A 22,252-nucleotide genomic window follows, 5' to 3' on the forward strand; every position below is an offset into this window, starting at 1 on the left:
CCTGAAGTGGGGCTCAATCTCACCATCTTAATATCATGACTTGAGCTGAAATCAAGAGTTGGACACCTAACCAACTGAGCCACCCAGGTTCCCCAACTCTAAAATTATTTTAAAAGTAATATATTAACTTGTTTTCCTTCTTTAAGAACCCATTACATATAAAACTAACATCTCTTTTGACCAACTCCCCCTAATCTTTCTCTTCTCTTTCTCCATGTAACTATGTGTCCTTCTCAAACACAGTAAAACACCTTGTAGTATGCATATAAATCCATGAACAATAGGGTGTTTAGTTTAGTTTACATATGTCATATAAACATATCACTTTGTGACTTGCTTTTTTTCGATCCCACTAGAGATCTATCCCAATTGACACGTTTACTGATAGAGCTCAATCCTTAATTTTGCCAACTTTATAGTACCTCATTGTACTATATCAGGTTTCCTTCCTTCCCTCCCTCTCTTGGTGGATAATCTTCCACTCGCATGATTGTTCTGTTGGTGAAAGGATGAGTGTATAAATCAATGTATATCATGTTTTATTTATTCACTCACCACTGATGGACATTTAGCTTGTCTTTGATTTTTCACTATTGTAATTATTCACTAATAACAGTATCCATATCGAAATTCCACATGCTTACACAGGACCAAGCTATGTTACTACTGTATAATTAGGCTACAGAAATGCACACATACACACAAAAGTCGGACAAAATAGTTTCATCACCAAGAAATGCAGCTGAAAAAGACCAAATGAATTGCAAAAAATACCTGATTGCCTCTAGAAGCAAGCAATAGAGCAAGGTTAGGTTATCCTAGCTACTAGTTTCAAATAACGGGGAGAGGGGATCAGCAGCTGGTCAGATTCAGCAAAACTGGAATGGGTAGGTGCAAATGGGATATAACTCTGATACATAATGATGCAACACAATGTACTCATTCAAGATAAAGACCCATTCTAAACTAGTGGGTCAGACCAATGAGGAAGACTTCTGCTCCTGAGGAACCTGGTTAATATTGGTAACATGTGTCAGAATATAATCTTTACATTTATGGTCCTCAAAGAGACCCCAGATAGAAAAGAGATCATCCTCTATTATTTCATGTTAATTCTGGGAAAATTTAAAAATCAAACAGTAAAAAAAAAAAAATCAAACAGTAATTGATGCTTTGGATTTAAAAGGTTAGTTCTAAAATGCTGTAATATAGCAACTCTTTGATTAAAAAAATATGCAAAAAGAGCAAAGCAGTAGACATTTTCAAAGTGTCTGACAATAATATAAATCATTCTTTTCTTTTTTTCCAAAATTTTATTTACTTATTTGATAGAGAGAGAGCACAAGCAGGAAGAGTGGCAGGCAGAGGAAGAGGAAGCAGCAGGCTCCCTGCTGAGCAGGGAGCCCAATGCGGGGCTTGATCCCAGGACCCTGAGATCAGGATCTGAGCCAAAGGCAGACACTTAACTGACTGAGCCACCCAGGCACCCCTAAATCATTATTTTATTATTATTCAAATAATTTCACAAATTAACTCTCTTTGAAGAGACTAGCAATGAAGCTGCCCCACAATTATGTAAGACAGATATTATAATGTGCAGCTTTCCAAGTCCTTGTTTTACAAACCAATTCAAAAACTTGGAAAGGAAGAGAAAAGGACCCTAAAATTTAAAATTCTGAACAACTGTAGTCAGAGACGACAAAAGGAGTAAAATGAAAAAGAATTCTTATAGGCAATGTGTCTGAAGATGTACAGCAGGACACCCACACACTTTTGTATTCACATTACAAAGCATGGTAACATAATGAACACCTGGGAACTAACCACGCAACTTCATCACTAGACAATCCCAAGGAGTCAAAGTCAAACTGCATTCTTCTCTATTGTATTCTCTTGCTTCACCTCCCCAAACCCCCACCCCATGAAGTAATCACTGCCTCTTTTGTGCCATTTATATGACGGGATTCTAGGAACATTTTCAAGAATGAAATTAGTACAAATTCATCTTGAGTAGAAAAACTAATTTATATCTATCTACTCATACCAGGGATAGCACACAGCATCCCTACTGCTATGAAATCTTACATCACCACCATCTCTATTAAAAATCTTCTCAAAATTGTCATCTCATAATTGATTTTTATGTGACCACACCCTCAAATATTCTATTAAGCAGATCAAAATAAGTCTAACTTTTTTTTCACTTCTTGGAATAAAGATGGTTAAGCATACCACAGCATACTACTTCTATTAGATAATAGCTCAAGAAAAGATTAAAATACTTATAGGCAACTTACCTCATGTAAATTCAGTTCTTTAACTTTCTCTTTTAATATAACCTGTAAGACAAAAAAGTATGTTATGCCCATTTAAATTTATAATTAAAAAATTTCTCATTATACTAAAACATATTTTTCTTTTGTATATGTAGCTCACTTCTCCTCCTGTTCAATATTGGAAAAAATCTCTTTTATATTGAGACAGAACATTTTAGCCATATTTTTTTTAGCAACATTTTTTTTTAACTTGAGCAGTGACGCAATGTTCTCCTGAAAAACAATTTTAAAATCCCTTTGAGTGTAGATTAAATTTCAGGAAAAGACATAAATACATGCTCATCTGGACCAAGTGCTAACTTAGGAGGAAAACAAATGAGGTTGACTCTCATGATTCACTAAAACACAGTATTAGCTGATGGGAATTGACTATTAATGTATAAAAGATTAAAAAAATAAGGTCAAGCTTAATTTTGCAAGTTTTGCTTATTTTTATTCATCATTATCCTCAGAAAATTTTAGCTCTACCTAAAGTCATGTAAATGAACTTAAAATTCACCCAGGTGCCATCCCCAACCTGTGGTAACTGGATACCAGTTAAAAAAATGACAAGTGATAAGAGGGCAGCAGATTATTATTTAAAAAGAAAATTTCCAGGGGCGCCTGATTGGCTGTTGGTAGAGCATGTGACTCTTGATCTCGGGGTTGTGAATTCAAGCCCCATGTTGGGTGTAGTGATTACTTAAAAAATAAAAAAAAATTTTTTGGAGAATAAACAGTTTATTAGAATTATATGCCATCTTAAAGTAAAAAAATAGGTAAGTGAAATTTGGGGGAAAATCTCCCAGTTCTGAGTATCTTACATTCTTGAACCAAAAATGGTTTTCAGGGCAAATCATATTTTCAGAAATCACAACCAAAAGCTACCATCCAGCTATGCAAGGATGTACTAAATTTCCAATTCAGTATATTTTAAAAATCACTTTACTGTCTATCTTGTTACTCTTTTAACTCTATCAGTCAATTTTACTTGTTAAATGGCCATCAAGGCCAATTTTACTTTCTAGTTAGCTTACATCTTACATACAAATATCTTATAAGTTGTCAAATTTATGATAATATTGAGACAAAAGGATTCATTAATTTAGAAAACTGAAACATTCAACTCTATGAATCTCACATGAGACCTATTGGGAAGACGATGGTGTTACCTATGGACATCAGTGTGGACATCTAAGGAACTTGACAATGAGCTCAGATTTCAAAGAGACATAAAAGATGGACAAAGAGATACGTAATCCTAAAATGATGACATGGTCCTGCAGCATCAGTGTCAGCAAGGTTAAAGACCCAAATAAACTAAAGCTTACCCCACGACTCCATAAAAACAAACAAAAACAAAACAAAACCAAAACCCAAATCCCAAAACCAGAAAGCAAAAAAAACTAAGGACAATAAAAATAATTTCATACTTTGGGTCAAAAGAAAATTAAGGAACACCTAGGCCCACTGTTTGGTGTCTGTGGTAAAATGTTATCAGATGACACATGGAAGAAAAAACAAATTTTACTTGGCCATCAAGAAAAGCTAAGTTTGTTCCCTTAAAGAACAAATCGGTAAAGGAATGACAGTACAAAGAGTAGGGATTAACAGCAATGACCCAGGTATTTAGACTTCCGGTGGTGTGACGTGAGAGAGGAGGAGGAGATGAGATCACTATAATGCAACTGTTCACCTCTGAGGAATTGATATGTCTTCTAACGGAAGAAGTAACAAATTCATTTAATGGGATCTCTTAACTCTACTAGATTAACAGTAATTTTAAGGATTATTAACCATAGCATTTGCCTTTAGCAGTGTTGGCTAAAGTTCCCTGTTATATTATTATATCATCTGAACTTCAAATAATGAGAAATACTTAAAGTGAAGTTGATCTATTTTGTACTGCAAACTGGAAGTGAAATGCTAAAATGAACACAAGTAAATCCAGTCCCAGTTTAAAATACGAGTGGAAATCTAAGTTCTCATTTTTTGGTTAAAAAAAAAAATCAAGGCCAATCCGAAGTAAATTTCTTACCTGTTTATAGGCATAAAATTCTTTGTGTGCTTGATGTCTTAGCCTAAAAAGACAAATGAGCAATGTGATACTGAGGTTTCCAATATAACAATTTGATAAAGATCTTAAACAGATTTTTGATATTAATTTATATCATTTATGGTTTAAAATCCAAAATCTTTATCCTGAAAAACACCCAAATGACATATTTATTACCATGTTATGAAAAAGTAGCCAAAGAACCATAAAATGTTATGTTATCCAAATGTTAAGTTCAAGTGAAATCTCATTAAAACAAAATCTTAATACAACAAATATTTAAATGAAGCTTCAATTCTATTTATATTGGTGACAGTCCATTTGTTTTAGTATTTATCACATTTTTTCTTAATTTAAAAAATTTAAGTGTAACATCCATCTAATAATGTAAAAAAAAACCTTAAGAATACAGCTAAATGTGGGGCACTTGGGTGGCTCCGTTGGTTAAGCATCGGCTTTCGGGTCAGGTCATGATCCCAGAGTGCTGGGATGGAGCCCCGTGTCTGTCTCCCTGCTCAGTGGGGAGTCTGCTTCTCCCTCTGCCCCTCCCCCCTGCTTCCCTGTTTGTGCTCGCTCTCTCACTGGCTCTCTCTCTCGCTCTCACCTTCTCTAAGAAATTTCAAAAAAAAAATACAGCTCAATGTTAAAAAAAATAATATATGTACATACACACACATAAGTGTAACTATCACCCAGATCAAGATATAGAACATTTCCAGGACCCCTGAAATGACTCCTAACAATCAATATCTACCCCTAAGAGGTACCCACTATCCTGATTCCTATCATTATAGATTGTGCTTGTTTTGAACTTCACTTAAATGTTATCATTTGATATATGCTTTTTGTGTTGGCTTCTTTCAGCTAACAATTACTTGTGAAATTCATCCACATGGTTGCAGTAATTCTTTTTGACTGATATATAGTGTTCCACTGTATGAATATAAGACTATCCATTACACTGTTGATGAATATTTAGGTTACTTCCAGTTTGGGGCTATTATAAATAAAGCTGCTACCTAAATTCTATGTCTTTTAGTGGACATATAGACTTAATTCTGTTGAGTATATACCTAGGAGTAGAACTGCTAGTCAAAATGCTTGTACTGATTTCCATTCCTAGATATAATGCACTAGAGCTCTTGCTGTTTTACATCTTTGCCACTACTTGGTAGGATCAGTTAAAAAAAATTTAGCCAATCTGGTAGGTATTCAGTGGTATCTCATTTCAGCTTTAATTTGCATTTCCCAATTGATGTTCAGCACCCTTTTATAAGCTTATTTTCCATTTGGATAACTTCCTTTATAAAATGCCTGTTTGATGGGGCACCTGGGTGGCTCAGTCAGTTAAGCGTCTGCCTTTGCCTTGGGTCATGATCGCAGGGTCCTGGGATCGAGCCCCACATCAGGCTCCCTGTTCAGTGGGAGGCCTACTTCTCCCTCTCCCACCCGCCCTGCTTGTGTTCCCTCTCTCGATGTGTCTCTGTCAAATAAATAAAATCTTTAAAAAAAATAAGAAAAAATAAACTGCCTGTTTGAGTCTTTAAAAAATGAGTTACCTTCTTCTTACTGATTTGTAGGAGTTCTTTATATATTTCAGACGCAAGTCCTCTCTTGGGTCTATGTACTGCAATTATCTCCCACTCTATGGCTTGCATTTTCATTCTCTTGATGGTATCTTTTGATGAACAGAAGCTTTTAATTCAAATTAAGTCCAATTTATAAACTCTTCACAATAATGTCAAGTTCTTTTTGCATCCAGTTAAAGAAATCTTTGCCTACCACCCCGATCATGAAGATATTCTCGTGTGTATTGTGAAAACAATTTATCTTACCTGTCACATTTAGGTATTCATCCAAAATTACTTATGATCCATCTGAAATTAGTCTTTATATATGATGTGAGGAAGGGGTCAAGATTCTTTCTATTCACATGCAGATTTTCATTTGATTCATTTATTCAAAAGACCCTATTTTCCCTATTGCATAGCAGTGGCACATCTGTCCTAAGTTAGATCCAATATGTGGGTCTGTTTTTAGAGTTCCATTCTATTCCATTGGTCTATTTGCCTATTCCTGTATACTCACTTGAATAGTCTAAAAAATTTATGTCTGCTGGAACCTCAGAATGCAACCCTATTTGGAAATAGAGCCTTTGTAGATTTAGTTAAAATGAGGTCATATTAAATCCAATATGACTGGTTTAGAAGAAGAAGGCCAGGTGAAGACAGAAACAGATTGAAATCATGCAGGTACAAGCCAAAGAACATAAAAGATTTCTGGTAACTACCAGGAACTAGGGAAGAGGCAAGGAAGGATTCTCCCCTAGAGCCTTCAGAGGAAGCATGGACCTGCTGGGACACCTTGATTTCAAACTTCTAACCCCCAGAACTGTGAGATTAGAGTTCTGTTATTTTTAAGCTACTTGGTTTGTGGTACTTTGTTATAGCAGCCCTGGGAAATGAATGCACCTGATGTCATTACCACATTAGTTTTTTTTTTTAAGATTTTATTTATTTATTTATGAGAGAGAGAGAGAGCGAGCAGAAGGAGGGGGAGTGGCAGGCAGAGAGGGAGAAGCAGGCTCCCCACTGAGCAACGAGTCCAATGCAAGACTCGATTCCAGGACCCTGGGATCATGACCTGAGCTGACGGCAGACGTGTTATGACTGAGCCACCCAAGCAGCCCCACATTAGTTTTTCTCTTAACTTTTATTCTGAAATAATTTTTCAAAATAGCTGCAAAAAGAAAAGCTGCAAAAAATAGAGGTCACATAAATTTCCTCCCAGATTTACCAATGTTAACATCTTACACAACCATTGTACAATGATCAAAACCAGAAATTAACACTGATATTATTAATATTGTCATAATATTAAACATTGTTTGAATTTCACGTTTTTTTCATTACTGTCCTTTTCCTGTTCTATTATCCAATCCAAAATCCTACCTTGCATCTATTTATGTCTCCTTAGCCTCCTCCAATCTCTGACAATTCTTTAGTTTTCCCTTGACTTTCAAGATTTTGACACATTAACCAATGATCATTTGGTTATGGAGGTGTCTACCAGGTCTCTCCACTGTAAAAGGTACTATTTCCCTCTTTGTGACTGATCAATATCTTGGGGGAGAGATGTTGAAACTATGCAAATACCCTATTTTTTTCTCAAACTTTTGCCCACTTATTTTAGCACCCATCTTGCTTGCAACAATTACTGTAGTGGCTACATGATGGTGGTTTTGTAGTTTTCTAATTCCTTGTACATTAATTGGAATTCTTCTGTATGGAAGAGTTATCCCTTATTTATTTATCAGTATTAATTTGTGTATATTTGTTTTCGTCTATGGGTTATAATTCAGTATGATCATTATTTGTTTTGTTGCTCAAACTGATTTAGGGTTGGCCTTCAGGAGCTCCATCAGGTTGACTCCTGTGTCCTTTCAATATGCCCCCATCCTTTTCCATGCACGTCCTTGCTTATTGGCACCAAAAGGTGTTCCAGGCTCATCTTGTATTTCCTATGCCCCAGTTGTGGAATTAACCACTTCTTCAAAAGAATCTTCCTTTTATTGGAGAAGAGTATTTAGAAACCAAATTCTGGGTGCTAGGTGAATAGCACTTTAAGTACTGGGGCTTTGTAACAAGTATGGGTCTGGCAGTATTAAGTCCTCAAGCTCTGCTCTTAACTACTGTCTTGGCTATTCTTTTTTTTCTTTAAAGACACATTTATTCAGCATCATGATCAGACTATTACATTTAGCAATCAACAGCATGGGTGCAAAAAAAAAATCTATATTAAAACCCTTTGTTGGAATGCTTTCCACTTTCCACAGAACAGAAACAAAAATAACCTGTTATACAATTAGTCACAAATACAGTCCTCGAGTTTTTTGCCCATACATGAGTATTGTCTAAAACATGTCTTCTTTGTAGCAGCTCGGCCCTGCCACCACTGTGCTTGGCTGAGTTCACAAATCTGTTGTAACCTGTAGCTTCCCTGTGACTTCTCTGGCTCTCCTCTCCTGCTAAGCTTTGTTTCCTGGCAGTGATTAAAACCTTCTGCCACTGCCGTAGCTACTGCTGCTGCTGGAACCACCATAGCCACCTTGGTTTCGTGGTTTGGCAAAGTATTGGCCTCCACCACCATAGGGGCCAGAGCTTCTGCTTCCGAGATTTCCTCCTTTCATGGGTCCAAAATTTGAGGACTGATTGTTGTAATTGCCAAAATCATTATAGCTTCTGCCACCTCCAAAGCTGCTTCCATCATTACCAAATCCATTATAGCCATCCCCACTACCACCATATCCACCACCACCTCGACTGCCACCAAAGCCACCTCGACCACTGAAGTTCCCTCCACGACCAAAGCTGTCATTCCCACCAAAACCACCTCCACAATCACCACCAAAGTTTCCAGAACCACTTTGACCTCATTGGCTGGATGAAGCACTAGCCATCTCTCGCTTAGATAGGGCTTTCCTTACTTCACAGTTATGGCCGTTCACAGTATGGTATTTTTGAATGACAATCTTGTCTACAGAGTCATGGTCATCAAATGTTACAAAAGCAAAACCTCTCTTTTTGCCACTGCCTCGGTCAGTCATGATCTCCATCACTTCAATTTTCCCACACTGTTCAAAATAATCTCTTAGATGATGTTCTTCAGTGTCTTCTTTAATGCCACCAACAAAAATCTTTCCACAGCTGTTTAGGTTCTTTGGGAGACTCTGACTTAGACATGACAGTGGTGGGAGAGGAGACTTTAACGATGCTTACTTGGCAGCGTCCACGGGCAGAAAAGCCGTCTTGGCTATTCTTGATCCTCAGCACTTCCATATAAATTTTATGAGGTAGTCACTTTCCACAAAAAATCTGTTGGGATTTTAACTGAAGTTGTATATAGAATTTATAGATCAATTGTGGAAGATCTTTGCAAGACAAAGTTTCTAACCTATGAACGTAGTATATTCCTCTATTTATTAGATCTTCTTTCTTTTTACAGATCTTTCTAGGTAGGACACGTAATTTTCTGTATTTTTGATTACAACATCCTAGTAGTTGTGAAGTGGTATCTCATAGTGGTTTTATTTTGCATTTCCTTTATGACCAATGATGTTGAACTTCTTTTCATGTACTTGCTGGCCATTCATATATCCTTTTTGGGGAAATGGCTATTTATTTAAGTCCTTTGTCTATTTTAAAATTCAGTTGTCTTTTTGTCATTGAATTGTAAGATTTTTTAAAAAATATATTCTGCTTATTAAATCTTTATCAGATATATGAATTAAAGGGGCACCTGGGTGGCTTAGTTGGTTAAGTGTCTGACTTCGGCTCAGAGCATGATCCCAGGGTCCTGGGATTAAGCCCCCCATTGGGCTTCCTGCTCAGCGGGAAGCCTGCTTCTCCTTCTCCCACTCCCCCTGCTTGTGTTCCCTCTCTCGCTGTGTCTCTCTCTGTCAAATAAATAAATAAAATTAAAAAAAAAAAGCTTTTCCTAAAAGCTATAATTAGCTAAGGTGTTTATTACTCTAAGACCTAAAAATCATAACCAGCCAGCGTATCTATGAGAGATAAGAAGTGATTACATTTTGTGAGAGCTTCAGAAAAGATTCACTTTCTATGAAGAACGTAAATTCACTTGTCAGAATATTGGAAATACACACTAAATTCGTTTGAATTTGACCATCAGTGAGTGGTCACTGGAGGAAACAATTATTGCTGAAAGATATCCAATGATGGTATTTATCTTAACCATAATCACATACTGTACAAATAATAAAAATTGTTAGAAGTATAATTGCTTAATAAAACCCAGCTTTCTACCCTTTTACTCATAAAGCTCTTTGAACAATATAGTACATGAATTTTTGTAGTCTGAGTTTTGGCTTTGAATATTAGATCCTATTTAAAAACTTAAAAGAGGAAGATGCTTGCTTAAACAATTATAAGTTAGTCAACTGTGAATCTTTACTGGCCAAATCCATTACTCCTTCAAGTGAGGTGTCACTGTCTGTACATGTGCTGTAGAGCTTGTGGAATAGTTTTTTTTTTTTTTTAAGTTTTTATTTATTTGAGAGAGAGAGGGAGAGGCATGAGTGGTAGGGAGCGGCAGAAGGAGAGAGGGAGAAGCAGACTCCCCGCTGAGCAGGGAGCCCAATGCAGGACTCGATCCGAGGACCCTGGGACCATGACCCAAGCCAAAGGCAGACACACAACTGACTGAGCCACCCAGGTGCCCTGAATATTTAGAGTTTTATGTAATCAATAACCTGAACACCTGACCAAAGGAGCTTAAAATCTTGAGACCACAAGAACCTGTTTAAAGGCTCAGATCTTGTCACAGCTCTTGATCTTGAGCTCATGATCAAGAGCTCATGAGTTTGAGCCCCACACTGGGTATAGAGATTGCTTGAATAATAAATAAACAAATTTAAAAAAAGAGAAAATTTGCTAATTATCGTACTTACACAATTTTTTAACATAAGGGAAGCTGATTTATAATTGTTTAACATATTCTGAAGTAACATAGAATGAAAATTGATTACCTAATCAAGTAGCAACAGAAGAGTAAACTAAGGATGAAGACAAATATAGCAGTGCCAAAAACCACAATATATATGTTGAGAGGCAGATTCTGGAATCCAATATTAGGCATCCTGAAGTTGTAATGTGGGAAATCCGAGCTCATGGATGAACTGTGGGGGAAGAAAAGAATGGAAAAAAATTAGGTTATAAAGACTAAGAACCAAGATAGCATTATCTTTTTTTTTTTTTTAAAGATTTTATTTATTTATTTGACAGAGAGAGACACAGCGAGAGAGGGAACACAAGCAGGGGGAGTGGGAGAGGGAGAAGCAGGCTTCCCGTGGAGCAGGGAGCACTGTGGGGCTCGATCCCAGGACCCTGGGATCATGACCTGAGCCGAAGGCAGACACTTAACGACTGAGCCACCCAGGTGCCCCGACAGCATTATCTTTGTATGTATACAAGGCAACAATTTTATTAAGACTTGACCTCATTTGAAACAAATATGATAAAGAGTTAATATTCTTGCCATTCATCCATTTATCATGCCACAAATATTTACTGAGTACTTGCTATGTACCTGGCACTATTCTAGAAGCTTGAGATCCTACCTAAAAACTTTTACAAGTTACATTCATTCATAAAAAGGCATTTCACTGGGACGCGTGGGTGACTCAGTTGGTTAAGTGTCTGCTTTTGGCTCAGGTCATGATCTCAGGGTCCTGGGATTGAGTCCCACACTGGGCTATTTGCTCAGCGGGGAGCCTGCTTCTCCCTCTGTCTCCCATTCCCCCCTTCTTGTGCTCTCTCTGACAAATAAATAAATAAAATCTTAAAAAAAAGGCATTTTGCTGAAATAATGCCAGGAATCAATAAACATATAAAAAAGTTCAACCTCAAACTGCTCAGGCTCTCCGCTCAGCTGAGAGTCTGCTTTTCCCTCTCACTCTTTCCTCTGTGCGTTCTCTAATAAATAAATAAAATCTTTTAAAAAAAAGTAGCAGCATTAATAATAGTAAAATATTGGAAATAACACATCTCACAAGGAGGCAATGATTAAATAATTATGTTGAATCATGTTACAGTATTATAAGGTCATGAAAATCTGTTTCAGTGAATTTTAATATCAAGGGCAAGATAAAGGTATGTCGGAGGGGGACCTGGGTGGTTCAAGTCAGTTAAGTGCGTGGCTTTGATTTCAGCTCAGGTCATAATCTCGGGGTCATGGAACTAAGCCCTGCGTCGGGCTCCACACTTGGGGGGAAGTCTGCTGGAGATTCTCTCCCTCTCTCTCAAATAAATAAAATCTTTTTTAAAAAAGATTTTATTTATTTGTCAGAGAGAGAGAGCGCACAAGCAGGGGGAGCAGTAGGCAGAGGGGGAAGCAGGTTCCCCGCTGAGCAAGGAGCCCGATGTGGGACTTGATCCCAGGACCCTGGGATCATGACCTGAGCTGAAGGCAGATGCTTAACCAACTGAGCCACCCAGGTACCCCTAAATAAACAAATCTTAAAAAAAAAAGATATGTGAGAAAAATTAAGCAGGCTATAGATTGTATATAAAATATCCCAATTTTGGAAAAGGTTGAAAAATGTGTACATACTGGTGTATGTGTGTGTATGGCAGAAAAAAGCCTGAAAGCCAACATGTCAAAATATTAACAGTGGCTTGTGGTTCACTAGTCATTTTGATTTTCTTTTTTTTTTTTTTTAACTCCCTTTATTAGGTTAGGCCTGTTCTAAGCATTTTACTGGCTTTATTTTATCTTCACATAATACCTCTATAGGTAGGTACCCTGGTATCTCCCATTTTATAGATAAGGACACCAAAGCTTAGAGACTTTTGGTCACATAGTCATGACTGACCAAGTATGTATGGGAGCCAAGCCTTCTCCAACTCCAAAGCCAGTGCATCCATAGCCTATATGCTCTATGGTTTTTCTCTTGTGTTGTTTTTATAATCAGAAAACAGCAAATATTGTTTAAACATTAAAAAGGGGGCTATTTCTGTCAATTTGCTTGGTAATACTTACCGATCACCACACAGTTCAAATTCCATGAATGGAGGTTGCCCTCTCCATTAGATGATGAGCTTTAGTGATAAACTGGCTCATCACACCTTTTCACTAGAACTTTTCTTGTCATTTTGATTCATTACGAAAGAAAGAGCAACTACTAGGCCTGATCATCAAGACCACATATTGATAAGTGAATTATAACAATGACTACTGCCAAAATCAAAACAAAATAAAAACCTACTTTTTTATATAATATAAATTTATTTATATAATGTAAATTTAAAAAGTGTTTACAGATTTTTAATGTCTTTGTTGGTTCCCAGAAGACTATATTTATAGACACTACTGAGATACTTACTGGCTGTATCTGAAATCTAATGAGTTATTACTTTAAAAAAAATTTATTTGAGAGAGAGAGTGCACACACACACACAAACGTGGGGAGGGGCAGAAGGAGAGGGAGCAGACTCTTCACTGAGCATGGAGCTCAACGCAAGGCTCGATCCCACGACCCTGAGATCATGACCTGAGCTGAGCTGAAATCAAGAGTTAGCACTTAACCGACTGAGCCACCCAGGTGCCCCATGACTTATTTTTTAAAATTTATTTATTTTTATTTTTTTAAAAGATTTTATTAATTTATTTGACAGAGAGAGCGAGAGAGTACAAGCAGGGGGAACAGTGGAGGGAGAGGGAGAAGCAGACTCCCCGCCGAGCAAGAAGCCGGATGCGGGGCTTGATCCCAGGACCCTGGGATCATGACCTGAGCTGAAAGCAGATGCTTAACCAGGTGCCTTGACTTTTTTTTTTTAATTAATTATTTTTATTAACATATAATGTATTATTTGTTTCAGGGGTACAGGTCTGTGATTCAACAGTCTTACACAATTCACAGCACTCACCATAGCACATACCCTCCCCAATATCCATCACCCAGCCACCCCATCCCTCCCACCCTCCTCCACTCCAGCAACCTTCAGTTTGTTTCCTGAGATTGAGTCTCTTATGGTTTGTCTCCCTCTCTGGTTTCGTCTTGTTTCGTTTTTCCCTCTCTTCCCCTATGATCCTCTGCCTTGTTTCTCAAATTCCACATATCAGTGAGATCATATGATAATTGTCTTTCTCTGATTGACTTATTTCGCTTAGCATAATATCCTCTAGTTCCATCCATGTCGTTGCAAAAGGCAAGATTTTTTTTGATGGCTGCATAATATTCCATTGTATATATACATCTGCTTTATCTATTCATCTGTTGATGGACATCTAGACTCTTTCCATTCCACAAACCATTGCTGCTATAAACATTGGGGTGCATGTGCCCCTTCAGATCACTACATTTGTACCTTTGCCCCATGACTTATTACTTTTACTTATTACTTATTAATTTCCAGCTTCTAAAAACTTATACCAGGAAGTCAACAGCTGCAAAGGACAACTTCATCCCATGGAAACTCTTCTCTGAGAACTTCTAAATATAAATAATGGGTAATATTTAGTTTTGAACCTTTAGCCATTTTCTGCAAGTGCTTTTTTACTCAGATACATAATTTCCTTTTTCCTACACTCAGATCATCTTGGAAGGGAAGGAAGGAGTTAAGGAATACTTCATTGAATATATCTAGCACGCACATTAGAGAACTGTAAAAAAATTATAGCTGCACTAAACTTAACTCAATCTCCCCATCGCTGAGAGGGCCTCACTTGATGACCCTTGCTATAGTCAAGACTTAGATGGCTGTTCTTCAATCCCTTAGAAATATCCCTCACCAGACAAACTAGGCTTGGTAAAAGAATTCTCACCTTAGGAAATAAGAGATTAAACATCCATCCTGTAAGGGCTAATAGAGAGGAAGCAGGCAAACAGAAAGCGGTGTCGTAGAAAAAGGGACAGGTTTGCAGTCAGCAACTCTGGATATTGTTCCCAGGATATCACTAGCTATACGTCGGTAATTGGTCCAGCTATACCTTAATTTTCTCATTTTTCAAGTGGAACAATGCCTATTCTATGGACTTCAATGGATTCCTGGAAGGATAAAATAAGACCACAGATCCTGAAGTGTCTGAAAACTCTAAGAGGACAAAATACTAAGGTTTTAGTGCATTTGTGTGTGTGTGAGCACATTTTGGCAGGGACAAGGAGGAGGGGTGACATTAAGTAAAAGAACATAAAAGAAGCCCTGACAAAGATCAAGTCTCTGGAAAGGATTTCACCAAACTAAGTGCTCCTTTCTCAGGGAGCACTTCTGCACACGCTGCTAAGCTTTGTGTCAAGTGGCCTGCCAACCTGGTCCCCAGAGGCAGAAACGGGAAACTTATTTTGGCTAAAAGCAGCCATCAATACAGGCCAGCAGGGAGTGTGTCAGTGGTGTGAGAATGTTGCCCTGCAGGAGTCCTTGCACTGGGTGGCACCACCAACAAACTTGAGGAATTCTGAATAGGTACACAGACATGTAGAGGATTAAAGGTAGCACTGTCATTAGAGGGAAGAGACATCTACCTCAGTGCTCCTGAGACCTGGCTGCTGAGATTATTCTATGAGTTCTCCCTTCTAGGCAGGGCCTTACAACCTATTACCAGAGGAGTGGGGTTGGCGGAGGACAGCTGATGCAGAATACATTTTAGGAATTTTCTATTCTTTTGATAATTTAATTGCTTAGCTACAATTGAAATGTTGGCCCAAGAGTCTAAATAGATGGTGTATTATTCCAAGATATTAATACTAGTCTAGTGACACTTTAGTTTTATAATATTTTCATCATAATATCTTTTCAGCGTATTAACCTTTTAAAATAAGGTCATTTTTAAAAAGAGAGCCACTGGGGTGCCTGGGTGGCTCAGATGGTTAAACATCTGCCTTTGGCTCGGGTCATGGTCCTGGGGTCCTGGGATTGAGCCCCACATCGGGCTCCTGGCTCAGCAGGGAGCCCGCTTCTGCCTCTCCCACCTGCTCATGGTCTGTCTCAAATGAATAAATAAAATCTTAAAAAAATAATAAAAAGAGAGCCACGACTGGGGTGCCTGGTGACTCAGTCGGTTAAGCAGCTGACTCTTGATTTTGGCTCAGGTCATGATCTCAGGGTTGGGGAGATCAGGACCCATGTTGGGCTCTGTGCGCAGCAGGGAGTCTACTTAAGATTCTCTCCCTCTGCCTCCTCCCCACGTGCTCTTGAATAAATCTTAAAAAAAAATAAAAAGAGATCCACTATTATCATCCTAGTAATAAGCATACTTTGTTATTTAGGTATTACAAATGTAAAAATTATTTAGGAACGGCTCCTTGTGGGAGTGAAGAGGAGAAATAGAACACACAGTGTACTGCTGATCTTGGCATTTCTGATTTCATTTGCATGAAAACCTTTTCCCTTCTTATGAAATTCATAGCTCCTGATATCTCTAGTTTCAGTCTAAATTTCAAATCATCTAATCAGGTTATTTAAAAAAGAAAAGAGAGGTGTCTGGGTGGCTCAGTTGGTTAAGCATCTGCCTTTCGCTCAGTTCATGACCCCAGGTTCCTGGGATTGAGCCCTGCACTGGGCTCCTTGCTCAGCAGGGAGCCTGCTTCTCCCTGTCCCGCTCCCCTGCCAGTGTGTGTGCTCTCTGTAGAATAAATAAAATCTTAAAAAAAATAAATAAAAAATAAAAAAAGAAAAGAAAAGAAAGAGGTGGGAAGATCTGAGTATTTTATGGGCAGTGGGATTGCTCACCAATATAGAAAAGGGACAGAGTATGAGATTTGGCTGCACAGAGGTCCTGAGTTTAACACAATGCACCACAGCCAGAAAAGCTACAGCACTGTTTCTTGAAGTGTGTTTGATAGCCACATTCTTCGTAGGCCAGTTCCTGTTCCCTGGACAATACCACACCATCTTCCCAGTAATTAGCATTCTACTTTTGCTTTAAAAATGCTCAGAAAAAACGGTATGGAGGTTCCTCAAGAAGTTAAAAATAGAGCTACCCTATGACCCAGCAATTGCACTACTAGGTATTTACCCCAAAGATTCAAAGGTAGTGATCTGAAGGGGCACCTGCACCCCAATGTTCATAGCAGCAATGTCCACAATAGCCAACCTGTGGAAAGAGCTGAGATGTCCATTGACAGATGAATGGATAAAAATGATATGGTATGTATATATAATGGAATATAACTCAGCTATCAGAAAGGATGAATCCTTACCATTTATAGTGATGTGTATGGAACTGAAGGGTATTATGCTGAGCGAAATAAGTCAATCAGAGAAAGACAATTATCACATGGTTTCACTCATATGTGGAATATGAGAAACAGTGCAGAGGATCATAGGGGGAAGGGAGGGAAAACTGAATGGGAAGTCATCAGAGAGGGAGAAGAACCATGAGAGATTCTTTTTTTTTTCTTTTTTCATTTTTTAACTGTTATGTTAATCACCATACATTACATTAGTTTTTGATGTAGTGTTCCATGATTCATTGTTTGTGCATAACACCCAGTGCTCCACACAGAATGTGCCCTCCTTAATACCCATCACCAGGCTAACCCATCCCCCCACCCCCCTCCCCTCTAGAACCCTCAGTTTGTTTTTCAGAGTCCATCGTCTGAACCATGAGAGATTCTTAACTACAGGAAACAAACTGAGGGTTGCTGGAGGGGAGATGGGTGGGGGGATGGAGTAATTGGGTGATGGGCATTAAGGAGGGCACGTGATGTGATGAGCACTGGGTGTTATAGGCAACTGATGAGTTATTGAACACTACATCTGAAACTAATGATGTACTATACGTTGGCTAATTGAATTTAAATAAAAAAATGCTCAGAAAAAGAGACATCAACAATTAGATTACTGTATTTTACAATTTATGGTTCACAAACCATTAAAAAAACCCAACATACTTGTGTCTTATTACAGACATCCAAGAAAAACTTAAGAAAAATTATTTTAGGCTTTTAAAATCCTTTTTTTTTAAATGAGACATAATTTACTTATAAAAATGCACTCACATTGTGTGTACAGGTCAAAGTGTTTGGACAAATGAATACACCCATGTTACCACAACCCTAATCAAGACACAGAACATTTCCATTTACCCAGAAAGTTCCCTTGTACCCCTGTGCAGTTAATCACTACTCGCAACCACTGATCTGATTTCTATCATTACAGATTAATTTTCCTTAATCTAGAATTTCATAGTTAAATGGAATCACACTGTATGTACTCCTTTATGTTCAGCTTCTAGTCACTCAGTAGGTCCTTGAAAGACTCTTTTTTAAAAAAATATTTATTTTAGAGAATGAGCATGAGTGGGGGGAGGGGCAGAGGGAGAGGGAGAGAGAGAAGCTCTAGCAGACTCTGTGTTGAGCATGGAGCCTGACATGGGGCCCGATCTCACGACCCTGAGATCACGACTTGAGCTGAAACCAAGAGTCAGATGCTCAACTGACTGAGCTACCCAGGTGCCCCTAAAAGACTCGTAACAAATAGTTATAGAAAATACTTCACATTATATTCCCAGTTTGCTCTAATTATATTATCTATAATTATAGTCTCTTAAAGATTAACTTCATCTTTGAATATATCACTTTTATGGTTAATCCCTTGATATTTCTTTCTATACAGAATTCCTGGTTATCCTTTTAAGTTGTTTAATTGATTTCATGGAAGAAATTTTTATCATGTCCTTTATATAGGTGTTCCTTTCCATTTTTAAAGTCTTCAGTTGAGCACTTTCTTCCTACCTATTATTTTTTAAGTCTTCAGCAGAAGAAACATAAAGCTTGATTGACTCACCATGTTTTGTCCTGATCAAATTCTAAGAGAAAATAAGAACTCTGAGGTGCTCAGTAGTGAACAGTGAAGCCCCTTTTATGGTGAGGCACCTGCTGACATGGGCAAGTCTCCAGGGGCTAGGAGAACAGAAGTCCTAGCTCAGAACCTAGCCCAGGTGGGCTCCTTCATTAAGCCAGGGAGACTACAAAGGAAGTGGATATGCAGAGAATTCTTTCTTTCACTGCTGTTCTTTGATTATTTTCAACTTTTATTTCCATAGAATCATGGAAAAAAAAAAACCCTGTGCATCTATGGTCCTATACATCTGTTGGTGGGAAACAGTATGACTAATGCATACATAACACGATCAACACCTGGGACTGCTTAAACATTTTTGTTCATTTATTTTGCTGCTTTTATTTCATTCCCTATTTCAGAAGTATCTTTTCCCCTCAAGTACATCCTGAGAATTCTCATCAACTCATCCTCTGTTTTTTTATCTTTGGAGTTATTTCCCTCTTTCTTAGAACTTTATGCTTTACTTTGTTAATACTTGGTACAATTTCTCTAGAGCAGTCTTTGGATCTCTAAATACATGACTTCTGCTCTTGATACATTATTTTCACAATGCTGCTTGCATATGTTTGCAGCCTGTATACTACTATTTTTTTCATTGTAATCCTCTACATCTTTTAAGTTGATGTATTTACTCTAGGACAGAGTCCACATAGAATACAACAAGCAAGAGGCCTGACCAGGCAAGCTTCATCTCCTTCCCTGGTTAGTAGCATTTACTAGTAGAGGTTGTTGGTCACATTATGTCAAACACAGGAGTTAAGATGGTGGAGTTACAGTAGGGGGACCCTGAGCTTGCCTGGTCCCTCAAACATAGGTAGATCAAAATCAAATCATTTTGAACTAGGAAATCGATCTGAAGATTAAGAAAACAATCTGCATGATTGGAGGGAAAGAGCATGGCAGATGTGAGGTTCAGAGGTGTGAACTGGGGGAGAGAAAAGCCGCAGTGCTGTGAAGGGGAGGGAGCCCTTTTCACAGAGCAAAGTTGGGGAGAAAGAGCAGGGGAGAGAGCAGTGCATAGGGTTCGCACAATACACTGTGGTGAGGGGATCCCCTGGGTCACACTGGGAGAGATTACTCCCCTTCCTGGAGTACATTTGGAAGAGGGTACTTTGCCTCTCCAAGGACAAAAGGACTGCCGGGAGCCAATGAGTGACCATTCAACAGTACAAGACAGAGGTGCAGGCAGAGGGCAGATAACCTGGTTGCAGTTTTTCCACTGCATGTCACAATAGACTCTAGCCACCAAGTGCAGCCCTGCGACTGCTTTTCTGGGACAGAACAGTGCCCCGTGCACAGTGAGGCCCTCCTCAGGAGGAAGGGATCAGGACCATGCTTTGCCGGGTCCTTTAGGATTTGGAGTTTTTCTTTCTTCTTCTTCTTCTTTTTAATGTAGGCTCCACACCCAGTGTGGAGCCCAAGGTGGGGCTTGAACTCATGACCCTGAAATCAAGATCTGAGCCAAGATTAAGAGTCACATGCTTAAACAATTGAGCCACCCAGGTGCCCCAGATTTGGAGTTTTGAATCCCAGCCAGTCACCAGAGATAAAACAGAACTGTGGTGCTAGGCATGCTGATGGCCGGGCACAGACAGATTAAGGGCAGGGATCTGACAAAAGCCTGGGACACAGGAGAGGAGACTGCTTTTCTGTGAGGGCCTCCTGAACAGTGGGGGGCAGCAAATTCCCCTTCATTCCCCAGGAGGAAAGGGCTGGGGTGATGATGTTGTCTTCCACCACTCCCCACATCCCAGCACAGTTAAGACTTTAGAGAGAAACACAGCACCTCCAATGGAGGCTGGAGTTGATTACACCAAACCCTGTCCCCCTGCACCCCACAGGGGCATCTTTACAAGGGCAGGTCTGATTGTGAGCCAGCACAGCAGACCTCTCCCTCAGACCAACACAGGCCCCTTGCATGTAGCAATTCTACCCATCATAGAGTGCTCAAAAAGCGTTAGCCTCAGTTCTGGTGGAAATAGGACCAGGCTTTCTTTTTTTTTTTTTTAATTTTATTTTTTATATTTTTATTTTTTTTTCTTCTTTTCTTCGTTTTTTGTTTGGCATCAGGCTTATAGGTTTTTGTTCGTTTGTTGGATTGTTTGTTTCCTTTTCTTGGATCATGCTTTTTTTTTCTATTTCTTTTCTTTTTTCCTTCTTTATTATTCTTTGGAATCAGGCTTATAGTTTTTTGTTTGTTTGTTTGCTTTTTTGTTCCTTTTCCTTTTCTCTGGTTAGGGCTTTTTTCCTTTTTCAGGCTTATATTAATAAACAAATCAAAGTACATCTAGTTAAAGGTCCAAACACCCCCACCCCATCACCCCACCCCCTGGCAAGCAAGGAGGAACTCCTTGCTTTGATCTGTGGGAAAGAGCAGCCAAAACAGAACAGCAGAGGGCACTGGAAACACTTTCTGAAGTGCCAGGCCCTGAACAGTGTATGACCTCTTCTTTTTTTTTTTTTTTTTTTAAAGATTTTATTTATCTATTTGAGAGAGAGAGAACGAGAGATAGAGAGCATGAGAGGGAAGAGGGTCAGAGGGAGAAGCAGACTCCCCGCTGAGCAGGGAGCCCGATGTGGGACTCGATCCCGGGACTCCAGGATCATGACCTGAGCCGAAGGCAGTCGCTTAACCAACTGAGCCACCCAGGCGCCCCTATGACCTCTTCTTAATATGGTATTATTCTCAGGAGCAGGAAACATATCAAGCTTTCATAATACACAAAAGACAGAAACCTAGACATATGACGAGCCTAGGGAATTCTCCCCAAAAGAAAGATCAGGAAGAAATCACAGCCAGGGATTTACTCAAAACAGATATAAACAATATATCTGAACAAGAATTTAGAATAGTCATAAGAATACTAGCTAGGCTTGAAGAAGAAGGAAGACACCAGAGAAACCCCGGCTGCAGAGATAAAAGACCTAAAAAGTAGTCAGGCCGAAATGAAAAATGTTATAACTGATATGCAAAACCAACTGAATTATCACAATGAGGATGGAAGAAGCAGAGGATTGACAGATGATATAGAAAATAAAATTATGGAAAATAACAAAGTTGAAAAGAAGAGGGAAAGAAAATTATTAGATCACAAATGTAGACTTAGTTAACTCAGTGATTTTGCAAAGTGCAATAATATCTGTATCAAAGGAGTCCCAGAAGAAGAGAGGGGAAAAAGGGGCAGGTTTATTTGAAAAAATATTAGCTGAGTACTTCCTTAATCTGGGAAAGGACACAGGCATTCAAGTCCAAGAGGCATAGAGAACTCCTCTCAAAATCAACAAAAACAGGTCAACACCAAGGCATATCATAGCGAAACTTGCAAAATACAAAGTTAAAGAGAATTCTGAAAGCAGCTAGAGCAAATATCCTTACCCTATGAGGGTAGACACATAAGGTTAGCAGCAGACATGTCCACAAAAACTTGGCAAGCCAGAAAGGGGTGACATGATATATTCAACGTGCTAAATGGGAAAAATAAGCAGTCAAGAATACTTTATCCAGCAAGGCTATCATT

At 38.6% G+C, this 22,252-nt stretch overlaps 1 protein-coding gene across 2 annotated transcripts in view; it reads right to left on the reverse strand.

Moving 5' to 3' along the window:
- Positions 1-22,252, reverse strand: part of RNF24 (ring finger protein 24) — an 83,532-nt gene that overhangs the window by 18,504 nt on the left and 42,776 nt on the right. For both annotated transcript variants that reach the window (XM_025876335.2, XM_025876336.2), the window contains 3 exons: positions 10,919-11,068; positions 4,354-4,396; positions 2,298-2,339 (listed from right to left, as the gene is read on the reverse strand). In XM_025876335.2, coding sequence (XP_025732120.1) covers positions 2,298-2,339; positions 4,354-4,396; positions 10,919-11,061 — 228 coding nt within the window. In that variant the 5' untranslated portion in view covers positions 11,062-11,068. The remainder of the gene's footprint in view (positions 1-2,297; positions 2,340-4,353; positions 4,397-10,918; positions 11,069-22,252) is intronic.

Source organism: Callorhinus ursinus, unplaced genomic scaffold (genome assembly GCF_003265705.2).
Source record: "Callorhinus ursinus isolate GAN/ISIS: 27379988/994484 unplaced genomic scaffold, GSC_fseal_2.0 scaffold29, whole genome shotgun sequence".
In the NCBI taxonomy this organism is placed as follows: Eukaryota; Metazoa; Chordata; class Mammalia; order Carnivora; family Otariidae; genus Callorhinus; species Callorhinus ursinus.